General features: G+C 47.4%; 1 protein-coding gene across 1 annotated transcript in view; it reads right to left on the reverse strand.

The window, feature by feature from the left end:
• DPP7 (dipeptidyl peptidase 7) overlaps positions 1 to 10,314 on the reverse strand; it is a 23,385-nt gene extending 13,071 nt beyond the window's left edge. Inside the window, exons 1-5 of the mRNA XM_050334340.1 lie at positions 10,177 to 10,314; positions 9,884 to 9,997; positions 6,439 to 6,578; positions 5,596 to 5,759; positions 2,367 to 2,502 (exon numbers count right to left, since the gene is read on the reverse strand). Of these exons, the coding sequence (XP_050190297.1) occupies positions 2,367 to 2,502; positions 5,596 to 5,759; positions 6,439 to 6,578; positions 9,884 to 9,997; positions 10,177 to 10,267 (645 nt within the window). The 5' untranslated portion in view covers positions 10,268 to 10,314. The remainder of the gene's footprint in view (positions 1 to 2,366; positions 2,503 to 5,595; positions 5,760 to 6,438; positions 6,579 to 9,883; positions 9,998 to 10,176) is intronic.
• Between the last annotated feature and the right edge of the window lie 2,461 nt (positions 10,315 to 12,775).

The following is a 12,775-nucleotide window of genomic DNA, read 5'->3' on the forward strand; positions in this document are numbered from 1 at the left end:
CAAATCTCCTTCTGGCTGTGCTTATTGATCTTCATCTACTAATGGTTTCAATCAGAGTGTGGGGATGGCTTGGACTGGGGCAGAGGAGCAGATCTGCTCTGGCTGCTGTGATGGCTGAGCTCCTCTAGGCACTGCTGGACTGCTGCCATGCACTGCTTGGCACGAAGGACCCAGCACCCATTTCAGCTCACCCCCAGGCCCTTATGGGCCAGAAACAGTTCAGTTGAGCTGAGCAGAGGCAGGAGGCATTGCAGCCATTCCAAGAAAAGCTGTTCCTGTTCAGGCTGCCAGTTTTACTCTTGACTCACACCCAATTCAGATGTGTGATGTGAGCTGATGGCCTGTGCAGCTGCTGCAGCAGTAATCTCAAAGGAAGCAGGCAGGGGCTGTATGTGCAGCCCTCACACCAGGGGTTCCACCAGCTGCGGGCAGCTGGCATATATAACCTACTACTACAAATGCAAAATCAACTTTCTGCCCTTCACTCACTTTCCCTGTGAGCTAGAGGCTTACGAAGCAAGCTGAGAAAGCTCAGTAAGGGTCACAGAGAAAGCTGCTTTGAGACAATGCACTCTGACTCAGTTGGAGGGACACAAGGAAGAGAGCACTTTCCACAGTGATTCAGGAAAGGTTTATGCCTTCATTACCATTAACAGCTCTCAGGGGTGTTCTCACCAAGAAGAACAATTCAATTCAAATTTCAGATGCACAGATTGCAAATAAGAGCACTAAGGGTGACAGTACCTTGAAAACACCATGTAGTGCTTGCTTAGGAGCTCAGCCCAGAGCTTCATTTATGGATGGAGAGAGAATAGATTTTTAAATTAAGTGGAAAGTCTTCTCAAGTGAAAAGGTCAAAACCCTAATTTCAGGATGTTTAATGACTCACAGCATATTCATAGCTGAAGCAAGACAGCGCTCCTGGCTGAACAGGAACTGCTTAGAGGAAGTTAGCTTCAACCGGGGAAGGATTCCTACTGCAATGCCTGTTAGATGATTAAATGGCATTACATTTTTTGGTTTTAAAATGTATAACTTTAAGATGCCTATTATTCTTTTATACACGAAAGAGTTTCAAATTTGTTTATTTTCATTATAGTCTTTTCTCTATACTTACTAGTAAAGCTATCTGTCCTGTGTCTGCAGTGAAATGAGGTGTTCACGTACATAAATAACAGCAAAAAGACCGTGAGTTGCATACACAGTCCTCAAAGTGGAGAATCACAGCAAAGTAACACAAGAACGGCAAGAATATGTTAATGTCAACAAAAATGAATCACCTCTGGAAAAGGGGGATGGGGAAGAAGGGTATTGAGGTGGCCCAAAACCAACCTAAGACTAATTAGCAAGGTAAAAACAACCCCTGAGGGACCTCACATGCTATTGTCCAACCACCTTGGTATAGTGAACCCAGCACTGATCAAAGCATGTGCAGAAAAACATTGGTTAAGTTGACCAATTAACAAGTTTTGTGCAACTTCTTCGTTGTAACTTGTATAAAAGCCTGCAAACTTCCCAAAGAGAGGTGCCAGTTTAGTGAACTATCTCCCAGCACCCCTTTCTGGGCAGAAGGGCACTAAATCTGAGCAGATGGATCTCAGCTCTGTGTGCTCGTTGGCTCCTGCACCAGGTACAGACCCAAACCCTGACTGAGGAACAACACAGGTAGTTCATGCAAAGCCATCTGTGTCACCCAGATCTAGAAATTCATGTCAAAAGACAGGCAGAACAGACACCCTCCTAAGATTTCAGTACAACCAGTTAGTACATTTCTTTCCTTATAAACTGAATGTAAGTCAGTTCTAAGCAACACCATCTTCCTATGGGTCCTATGGCCTCAAACTGCAAAAGTCTTGCTTAAATTTTAGTTTAAGTGAAGCCAGGACACTGTGCACATTTTTAGGTAGTGACATGAAGATTTCCAAGGTCTTCATTAAAATGCAACCTCCTTGTGACTATGGAGTTGCTGTGAATCATTGGTACCAATGCCAAATACAGCATTTTGGGAGAGGGTTTGAGAATAAGTTACCCAAAAGGGGTTCAGCCATGCACAAAGGAAAAATTTCAGGCTGTAGTATGTTCAAGCCACTAAATGGGAAAGCGAATTCTTAGTGGTACTAAAGGAATTAGCACTGAGTTGTGATGCTCAAAGTGGCACCTTTGGACCTTGAGCTGCTGCAGCTAAAGCAGTGCTCTGCCATAACACCTGCAGCTGTTGCTTTTCCTTGTGGGTTCACATGTTATTGCACTCTCTGCTCAGCACTGATGTTGTGAAGACAGATGTCTGTTTAAACGCATGGTAAAGGAAAATGAAACAGCATTCCTAAGGTAAGAATATAATGCTCCTGAAAAGAGATGCTACTTACCATGGTGACATCTCTAAAGAACTGGGTGGGGTCTCCAAGCCCAGCTACAGACAGCAGAGGAGCACTGGCAGCTAGTGCTCCAGCCACAATGTTTGGGTATTTCATCCTCAGGTAAGCACTCAGCATTCCTCCATAGCTGCCAAGAAAGGACAAGTTATTTCCTTTAACAGACAACTTATGCTGTACAACTCAGAAATTCAGGCCAGCATTCACACGCTCACCTAACCCAATGTAACAAGAAGCTCATGAATATCTGTAGATGCCTCATGTGCTCTTGCATGTTCATGATATGCATGATGTTCGTGGATATCTGTGATGCCTCATCCTCACATGAAAAGATTCAGTTATGGTCAGGGAGCAGCACGCAGTGTCTTCTTACTGGTCTTTCTCCAAATGTTCACACCAGCTCTGGTGGGAACACAGCAGCTCAGTTTACTTCTGCAGACAAATGTCAATCCTGCCTCAGTATTTAACTCTGCACCACCCTGAGCATGTCCCGACAAGTTCAGAGCAGAGCCAAGTATGGCTCAAGCGAAGCTGTCACTGTCCAGTGGGGGAAGACACATTGTACATTTTGCATACACAATAATAAGGACCATCCAGGCTCTTGGCAAAGAGTGTCCCTAAACATGGCAGAACAGGCAGCCCTCTCGTGTCCTGCCAAGTGGAGAGCATTCTCCCTGGGCACTCCAAACAGCAGCTGCATAGTTGATCAGATACAGGGAAGGGGAGACATGAACAAATACCACAAGAAAACTCAAAGCCATCTTAGTAGCTTCAGTGCCAGGGCCATAATCTGCACATGGATCAAGGGCCGCTAGACAGACCCCAGGTGATAGAACTTATTCATTTGCTGACGGTTGTGGAGTTACTCTAAGGCCACTCCTGGGAGTGACAAATGACATTCCCAAAACACAGATTAAACGTGGTCTAACTCCAAGCTTAGAGGTATTCAGGCTCCCTCCCCACCACTTCAAGTGGTTGCAGTACATACCATTCCCACAGCACCCATATGTAAAACAGTTTACATTTCTCTAGCCTTGGTCTTGGAAACAGGCAAGTGCAGCCAGCTCACAGGTTTGCAGAATCCCTCTCCCACCTCTGCATCCCAGGACAGTTCCTGGGCCTTTCTGCACTAGCCACTGTCCTGACAGTCACAGCACAAACTCACCCAAGATCAACAGTTCAGTCACCACACCACAGTGAGCTGGAGGCTTAATGGTAACTGTTAGGTCAAGTCCTTTTTAGCTCACTGTGATTGAATTCAAAGCCCTGTACTTCTGGAAGCCTTTTGAAGGGAAGCATCCCTCTACTTCAAGAGTGGGGATCCATCAAGAAACAAGGACATCACATCCACCCAGATGTAGCTTTCTGGGGAAGAACTGCTGCAAGGAACCAAGGGGTGGCCACGCAGCAGGTTGCAAAGCAGAATTATGAAGAGGCCTACAGTGAAAATGGATGGATGCTGCTAAAGAGGTTGTGTTTAATAAAAACCTGGGTGGCCCCTAGGAAGAATATTTCACCAATTATTAGTTTCCTGTATTTCCAATGTAAAATGTTCTGATCCTGCAGGAGGAATTTCTTATTTTCATCGAATCACAGAATATGTCAAGTTGGAAGGAACCCATCAGGACCGAGTCCAACTCCTGGCCCTGTGAAGAACACCCCAACAATCCTACCATGTGCTTGCGAGTGTTGTCCAAACACTTCTTGAACTCAGACAGGTTTGGTGCTGTGACCACTGTCCTAGGGAGCCTGCTTCAATGTTCAACCACCCTTTGGGTGAAAAACTTTTTCCTGATACCCAGCCTCAACTTCTCTTGACTCAGCTCCAGCTGTTTCCTCAAGTCCTGTCACTGGGCATGAGAGTGAGGAGATCGGTACCTGCCCTCCACAGCCCCTCAAGAGGAAGTTGAAGGTGTCCCTTCAGTCTCCTCCAAGCTGAACAAACCAAACGACCTCAGTCCTTATTCATAAGGCTTCTCCTCCAGTCCCTTCACCTCATGGCTCTCCTTTGGACTCTTTCTAATAGCTTAATGCCTTTTTTATATTGTGGGGCCCAAAACTGCACACAGGACTCAAGGTGAGGCCACATTAGTGCACAGTACAGTAGGACAATAACCTCCTCTGACCAGTTGATGATGCCTTGCCTGATGCCCCCCCGGACATGGTTGGCTCTGCTGGCTGCCAGGACATTGCTGACTCCCATCCAACTTGCCATTGACCAGGACCCCCATGCCCCTTTCTGTAGCTGCTCTCCAGCCTCTCGTTCCCCTTTCTATACACAGTCAGGGTTGCCCTGTCCCAGGCACAGAATTCGGCACTTGCCCTTGGTACACTTCACAGGGTTGGTCACTGCCTATCTCTGTAATTTGTTGAGGTCTCTCTGCAGGGCCTCTCTGCCTTCAAGGGAGAGGACAGCTCCTTCCAATTTAGTGTCATTGGCAAACTTTCTTAGTATCCCTTCCAGTCCTGCATTCCAGTTGTTAATGAAGTGCTGAAAAGCACCGGACAGAGAAGGGAGCCCTGTGGAACCCCACTAGTGACTGGATGCCAACCTGATGTCACGCCAGTCACTACAACTGTTCACGCTGATCTGTGAGCCAGTTGCTCACCCATCACATAATATGGTTATCTAGCTGTGGGTTGGACATTTTGTCCAGAAGGATACTGTGAAAGACAGTACCAAAACCTTTGCAGAGGTACAAAATAATTACATTTACTGGTTTCCCTTGATCAACTAGGTTGGTTACCCTCTCTGAGAAAAAAATCAGGTTGAACAAGTAAGGCTTTCCCCTCCTGAAGCCTGCTGGCTATGACCAATGACTGCATTATCCTCCACGTGTTTTTCAATACCTCCCAGAATAATCTTTTCCATGATTTTACTGGGCAGTGAAGTGAGACTGACAGGTCTGTAGTTTCTGGGGTCCTCCTTCTTGCAAACTGGGACAATTTTCTGGATGACTTGTACATTGAAGAAGCTTAGAAGCATCCAGTCAGAGGTGCTTCTCCAAAGCGACCACAACTGGAGACTAACGCTTGATGGGAAAGCTGAGTGGGACCTGGTGATGAGCTCCTGGGAGCTGAGGCACAGGCACATCTGCTCTCTATCAGATAGCTTAAAACTCTACCTTGAGAATTTCCTTGAGAGCCAAAGAGATCTACAGGAACAGCATGAGTGTGGCTGGGAAAGGATGCAGAGAAGGGCAGGAGCCCCCACAACCTTTACCTGCCTCCAAAAGCAATGACAGGGCAGTCAACAGCACCAAACTGTTGCTTAAGCTCAGTAATGAGCACTGCATAGTCAGCAAGGGCTTGTTCCACGGTGAGCAGAGCAGTCTTCTTCAGCTTTGTTGACTCGAGTCCAAATGGAAGAGACTTCCCATAGTACCTCTGAAAGGAAAGAGAGACACTGCAGCAATGCTGCTCTGGGTCTTTGCTGCTGTCACCACAGAGCTGGGTTAAGTGTGCACTGATAGGAAGAGATAACAGAGCATAAGATGTCCTCTAACTTGTTCATAACTGAGGAAGTACTTTGTCTCCTGCACCAGATACACAGAGACCTTCAGCACAGATCTTGAAGAGGATGGACAGTACATCCTACTACTACACAAGCTACTTCAGTGTGTGCCAGATGGGCTCTCAGCACATGCATCTCTCCTGAAATCCCCAACTAGAAAAGGAAACAGGATAACCTCTTCATACCTAAGCTGATATATAGTAGATTTAATAGAGTAGTGTGAGAAAGGTTGGTTTGGGACATTATCCAAACAAAGTAACTCTCTACTCCAGCATGGAGTTCAAGGTCTGTAGAAACTACTTAAAAAAGCAAATACACCATGGCATAGGTTTTACTGAAACAGCAGTCTGTGTCCTGGAGTGCTGACAGGCATAGTAGAAAATTATTCAGAAACCATGATTAAGTAAAGAAGACCTGCTACTACGAGGAGAAAAGCTACAGTAGGTCTGACTCAGCTTCATGGCAAGAGTATTCCAGACCTGCAGAAAGCTGAATTCGGTGACAGTAAACAGAACAAGATTCTACAGTAAGCATAATGACTAAAATACTCACATCCTCAGCAAAAATGACAAGTGCTCGCTGTTCCTCTGCTAATTCAAATATAAAGTCAGAGTTCTGAGCAAAAGTCCAGATGTCACCTTCATTGCCAGTATAAAAAAAGATGGGTCCAAATCCTTTCTTCCAGAACTTTGCTGAGACAATTGAGAGAAGCAAATTAAAAATAAAAATAAAAAATAATTTAATAAAAACAAACAAAGAGACAAACAAACTCCCACCAAACAGCACCCTCCCCCCCCCCAAAACACGACAAAAACCATGTAGCATGTGACTCCATTTTTGGTGAGTTTGGGCAGGAGCTTAACAAGGAAGAACTCTGTGAACAGGATGATTCCTGAGACCTGAGCTGGGACAGAAATGTGGTGGAAAGGCCAGGCTCCAGAAATCTGTCATTTGGGTGGGCATAAATAAGAGCTTCCACAAGGTCAGCACATGGCCTGAAACATCCACTTCTTCCTGAAAATAACTAAAATCTCAAAGACTGCAAGTCATTTGCAAACAGTTGCCCCACAAAAGAGCAATTTCCCTTTTCAGCCCAACTTACCCTAAACACTTGCACTGATCAATTTTCCCACAAAACTGCAGTAGGGAATTGCTTGCATCTTTCTGCTGCTCCTGCTGTCACACAAAGCTGTAAATTACATATCACAGGATGGTTCGAGTTGGGAGGAAGATCCAACTTGAACTGGAAGATCACCCAGTTCAAGCCCCCCTGCCATGGGCAAGGACACCTTCCACTAAACCAGGTTGCTCCAAGTCCCTTCCAACCTGGCCTTGGACACTTCCAGGGATCCAGGGGCAGCCACAGCTTCTCTGGGCAACCTGTGCCAGGGCCTCCCCACCCTCATAGGGAAGGATTTCTTCTTGTCCTATCACTACTGGCCCTGGTAAAAAGTCACTCTTCCTCTTTTTTACAAGCCTCCTTTAAGTACTGAAAGGCCACAATAAGGTCTCCCTAGAGCTTTCTCTTCTCCAGGTCAACCCCCCCAGCTCTCCCAGCCTGTCTCCAGAGCAGAGGGTCTCCAGCCCTTGGAGCATTTCCGTGGCCTCCTCTGGACTCGTTCCAGCAGTTCCACATCCTTCTTGTGTTGGGGTCCCCAGAGCTGGATGCAGCAGTGCTGGTGGGGTCTCACTGGAGCAGAGGAGCAGAATTCCCCCTCCCCCTCACTCTGTGGGGACGAGCCCAGCACATGTTGCCAACGATATGCTGATATATGTTATATATGTAACACATATACATTATATATATATATAAATGAGATGATATATGAAGATAACGTGTTTCATCCTCAGATCTGTTTAAAACTGAAGGCAAATTAAGCCTAGCAGGAGAAGTTGAGCCAGGACGTCAATAATGGCTTATCTAAGAAACAGTTGCTTTAATGCTTGCTGACTTTAACAAACATTTGACTTTAGTCTAGTCATAAATTGCGCAGGAATTAGGAGGGATAATAAATAGTTTTCTTCAATGACAGACCTCAGACCATCAGTTAAGTATTGATTTCAATACACTACCACATCATCCAAAGAGACCCCCTGCAGCAGTTGTGCTGTAGATGTTGCTGCAGTATGTCATGTAAAGCTGTTTCCATTAACAGAGAGGCCTGAATTTAATAGCAGATTTGGCTTGGAATGGGATTTGAAACCTCTCATTAGTGAAACTGCTGCTCTTTGTTAACAAAGAGGCTGATTCACAGTCTGCGCTGCGTTTCCTTTGGGTATTCGGTAGATAACTGGCTTTTCTCCTGATACGCTTCATGGTTCCTGGAGTAAACAACCATTCACAGGAGCCAAAGCCAAACCAGACAGGCTTCCTAAAAAGGTATCTATTTTTAGATTGAAATCTTGGGGAACTGCCAGTTAAACTTAGTTAAATTCGGTTTAAGAGTATCAGATACCCTGTCGTGAAATAACAGTCTCCTTCAGATTCTTGCTGATAATCTGAAAATTCTCATATTGCACAAAAAACAGTAGAGGGAAATGGAACTCCTCACAGAAATTTTGAGTACAAAACTCTTTGTAAACCAGCAGAACTGTAATGTTAACATTTTGCTCCTCACAAATATTATTCGACTTTGCCCAGAACACACAGATAAAATGTAACACTTTAAAAAGAAGACAAGTGAAAGTTACAAAGTGCTTTAAACCAGGTGATCCCAAGGTTATGTTTAAAAAGGGCCACTTAATTAGTGAAGTCTCCCTTGCTGTGTTGCTGCTGTGTCCATATCTTTGGGCTGAACTGATCCATGAATTCATTACTGGTGAAACAGACATGAGTGGGCACAGGTGATGAATAAGCTGCAGAGCAACAGCTGATGTGAAGGTGAACTGTGGCATCCGAAGCTCCCACAAGCAGTTGGGAGGCAGGAGCAGGTGGGCACCAGCCTGGGCAGCGCTCAGGGCTGTTGCTATTCCCAGCTCCACTTTTGTTCTCTCCCTGCAAATTGCTCCACGGATTGCTCTGAGTAGGCAAAGTTGAAAAACATGTCATGCTAGTTATGGAAATTGCTGTCTTTCTACTCACACACTGTTTAGAGAGGTCTTGTCTCTCCAACAGTGGCACAGAAAATAGTTTGTTATTTGGCTAGAAAGGAAGACACCGCTGGCTCCTTGCTGGCACCACCCATTGTTTGGCATGGATTAAGCTACCTACAGCTGCATGGTTTTAAATAACGCAAACCACTGACCCAAGAGGAGTTACCTTCACTTCTAAGAATGGTGGGTACAGAGTGCAACATTTCAGTCACTACTTGTTTTTCTTGCTGCATTCAGAGCACTGAGTTGCATTTGTTAGAGATGCTGTGGTCAACTGAACACACACAACAGAGCCAGCTCTGGTGCAAGCCTAACACAGCTACTGCTTCTAGCCTGCCCTTGTTTCAGGGACACCAGTCCCCAAACCTGTCACTGCACCCCATGGCCAGAACAGACAGAAGGCAGAGAAGTGAATCCCAGACTAGTCTGGCTTAGAAGGGACCTTAAAGGTCGTTCAGTTCCACCCACCTTCTCTGTGGAAGGAACACCTTCCGCTAGGTCAGGCTGCTCTAAATTCAACCCCACTCAACCCAGCCTTGAACACTCCCAAGGATGGGGCAGCCACAGCTCCTCTGGGCAACCTGTGCAAGGGCCTCCCCACCTTCACAGGGAAGGATTTCTTCCTAATATGTAATCTAAACCTACTGTCTTTTAGTTTAAAGCCAGTTCACCTTATCGTATCGCTACATGCCTTTGCAAAGAGTAGAGGATAAGGAAAAGGAGAGGAGAATAAAGACAATCAAGGGGAATGCTTGGCTCACGAAGGGCTAGCCCCCCTTAGCTCACACTGCCTCCTGGCTGCCCAGGGCTGCTCTCTGGCTCCTGCTCTGCCTCAGGGTAGGGGTGGTTAAAGCTTAAGCAGAATAAAATCCAGATCGAGGCCACAGCACCCCCGGGGACCTACCCGACACCAGGTACCGCTGTGGGAAGGTTTCGTTGCCTCGGGTCTCGAAGCTGAAGTGGTCCCGCACCTGCGGATAGAGCCGCTCCTCCAGGCCGGGCCACACCGCCCGGGCGGCTGGAGGGGACAGGGTCAGCACAAGGGAAACCGACAACAGGCGTCGTCAGCCGGTACGGCTCCCGCACGGGGCTCCCGAGGCAGGCTGAGAGCTCCCGCCCGGGGCCCGGGAAAGTCAGCTGAGGGCTCCGACCACGGCAGGGCCGGGGCTCTCGGGCCTGGGGGGCGGGAGTACCCACCAGGAGCGGCGCCGGCGGGCGGCAGCAGGACCGGGACTGGGAGCAGGAGCAGGACCAGGAGAGGGACCGGGAGGTGCAGCGGCCGAAACATCCTCACGGTACCCACACCGCGAGCGCTCCCGCGCGGCCACCGGGCACGTGACCAGCCCTTGGTGTCACGTGCTGCCGCACAGCCCTTCACGTGACCGCGCGAGCGCACGGGGCCGGTGGGTCGCGGCAGGACGCTCTGCCGGGCCTGGGCGTGCGGGGGGTGCGATGGCGGAATGGCCGGCGGGTCTGGGGTCCCGCGGCAAGCGCTGTGCCCTCCGTGCTGACCGGCCGTCACGGCCCCGGGCCCGGCGCCGGGAACTCGGCGTGTGGCTCCGGGGCAAAGCCAGTGGGGGTCCGTGTTGGCGCTACGACAGGCGCCCCGCAGGTCCGAGGGGAGAAGCTGGGCACGGGGCGGGGTGTTCATACCCTGGCCTTGCTGTTGGTTGCTGCTTTTCAAACCACTGCAGCGTTTGCCTCCTTGTACTGAATCGGTGCTGCCCTTCGCAGGGACAAGATGTGGCAGCTCCGTTCCGTGGTGTGTTTGGGTGAGAAGGAAGAGCTGGGGAGGAGGGAAAGCCCAGCCAGCCCCCGGTGGCCATGGGACGTGGCCTCAGTGCCCAGGGGAGGTGAGGGAAGTGAGAACGTAGCACAGGAGGAAATCAGGGTGGGGACGTCACAGGGGTTTGTCGCTGAAGTGCCAGGGCCTGAGATAGGCTTAGAGATGAATCCTCTACTGTCCCGACTTGTTATAGGAAAATGGGCAAAAACCTTATATATAGATTAGTTAGATGGCTCGTGCTAAGTATGAACCTTATACATAAGTGAGCTAAACTGCTTATGCTAAGTGTTGTGATGTCAAACCATATGTTTGAGACATCTTTTGCTAAATCTTTTCTGTTTAACTGGATGCTTAAGAAACTGTGGTACAGTCTTGTGACTGTCTGCAAGATGTTTTAGGGACTTTTAGGAACCTCGCCCAGGAACCTTGCCCAACCTAGACTTGGGCTCTGGCCTGGTCTCAGGTGGTCAAGAAGATTGTTACCAGATGTTTTCACATGGCAAAATATGCAAATGATTCTGACTACATCTTGGCTGTGGACCCCCTCACAGCGAAGATGGAGACCTCACCTACAAGTGGACACACTGTGTAGGATTTCCCAGTTACCGGGAGTGGTTCTCCAACCCTTTGCTGTGACTTGGGGCTCCCCACTGAATGAAGCAGTCTGGATGATGGTAATGTATTATTGGGTAACTGGTGACGTATCTTTCTTAGTCACTATCCTTTGCTTGTATACTAATGATTAGATGCATTATCTTGCTTAGTTTGTTTGTTGTCGAAATGGTGCATGTACTAAGCTTATTGCCTTATGAAATGCATTATCTTGTTCTTGTGTTGCCTTAGTTTTTGCTAGTAAAGTAAGATCATTCCCTCTGTTGGTGTCCGTGTCCTCTCTATCGCCCATCAATTGGCAAAACAGTTGGTTCATGTTCACCTCTCCAGAGAGGAGCAGTGGAGTGAGGGAGAGGCAGAGGAGGGGTCTGGATGATCCCATCACTTGGCAGAAGGATGCAGGTATGACAAGCGCAGAGCATGTTCCCATAGTGGCTCTAGTGGCTTTGCAGATGGACATGCTGGGGTGAGAGGGAGTTTAGGCTGCTCTGAGAGGAAGTCAGGAGCAGCATGAAATCATTTTGTGGATGATTTCTCTAGGTTTCCAGAGGGGAACCCCAGGAGATATCCCAGAGACCATGCAGTGCTGAACAAAAGGGGAGATGGAGAAAGTTGTGTTGGAAACTGGGCAGGGCTGGACCTGCCAGTGTGGCTGTAAGTAAACTTAGCGGTAACTGTGATTAAGTTTGATCTCGTTATGCCAAGTGCTGTATAAACATGCAAAAAAAGGCTGGGTTTACCCCAAGGGTCACTACATTGTCAGGTTATTCAAAATATTGCAGAGACTTTACAAGATTGTGTGAATGTCATAGAAGATTATGTTTTAGAGAGGAAGGGGTTTGGACTACTGAATACCAAAGGAGTTGTTAAAGGAAGAAGATTCAAAGGATATGGTAATGAAGAAACAGCACTTTCACATCTCCTATTACCATCTGCAGTCACACAGTGGCAACAGCAGCATGGGAGATGGCCTGGTGTCAGTTACATCTGACCTGTCTTGGTGTGATGAAAGGACAGCAGCAGGCTCTAGTGGTGAGCAAGTGGCTCTGGCCAGGGCTTCTCTAGGGCTGATTTTGTCCTTAGGTTCCCACTTGAAGATGTACAGGGATCCTACCTACTTCTTGTCTGAAACCTGATAAAAGTTATCCCTGACAGACTGGTCACTTGATTGAAAAAAATGTTTTTAGTGCATTAGGACTTAAACAGTATTATGCTTTCTTTATGAATTTAGTACAATAAAAATGTACTTAGAGGAGTTTTGAGCAGTATTTCAAGTACATGATTTTTAAATTAATTTCTTGCCCTCCCAGGTTTAGGCTTTCAGTAAAGCTTCATTATAATTAAGATTTTGAAAACCCTGATTTTTTAGGGTCTCTTGTTTTAAAGACTGTTTCGGCT

Source organism: Myiozetetes cayanensis, unplaced genomic scaffold (assembly GCF_022539395.1).
Source record: "Myiozetetes cayanensis isolate MyiCay16 unplaced genomic scaffold, myiCay2020 scf52, whole genome shotgun sequence".
In the NCBI taxonomy this organism is placed as follows: domain Eukaryota; kingdom Metazoa; phylum Chordata; class Aves; order Passeriformes; family Tyrannidae; genus Myiozetetes; species Myiozetetes cayanensis.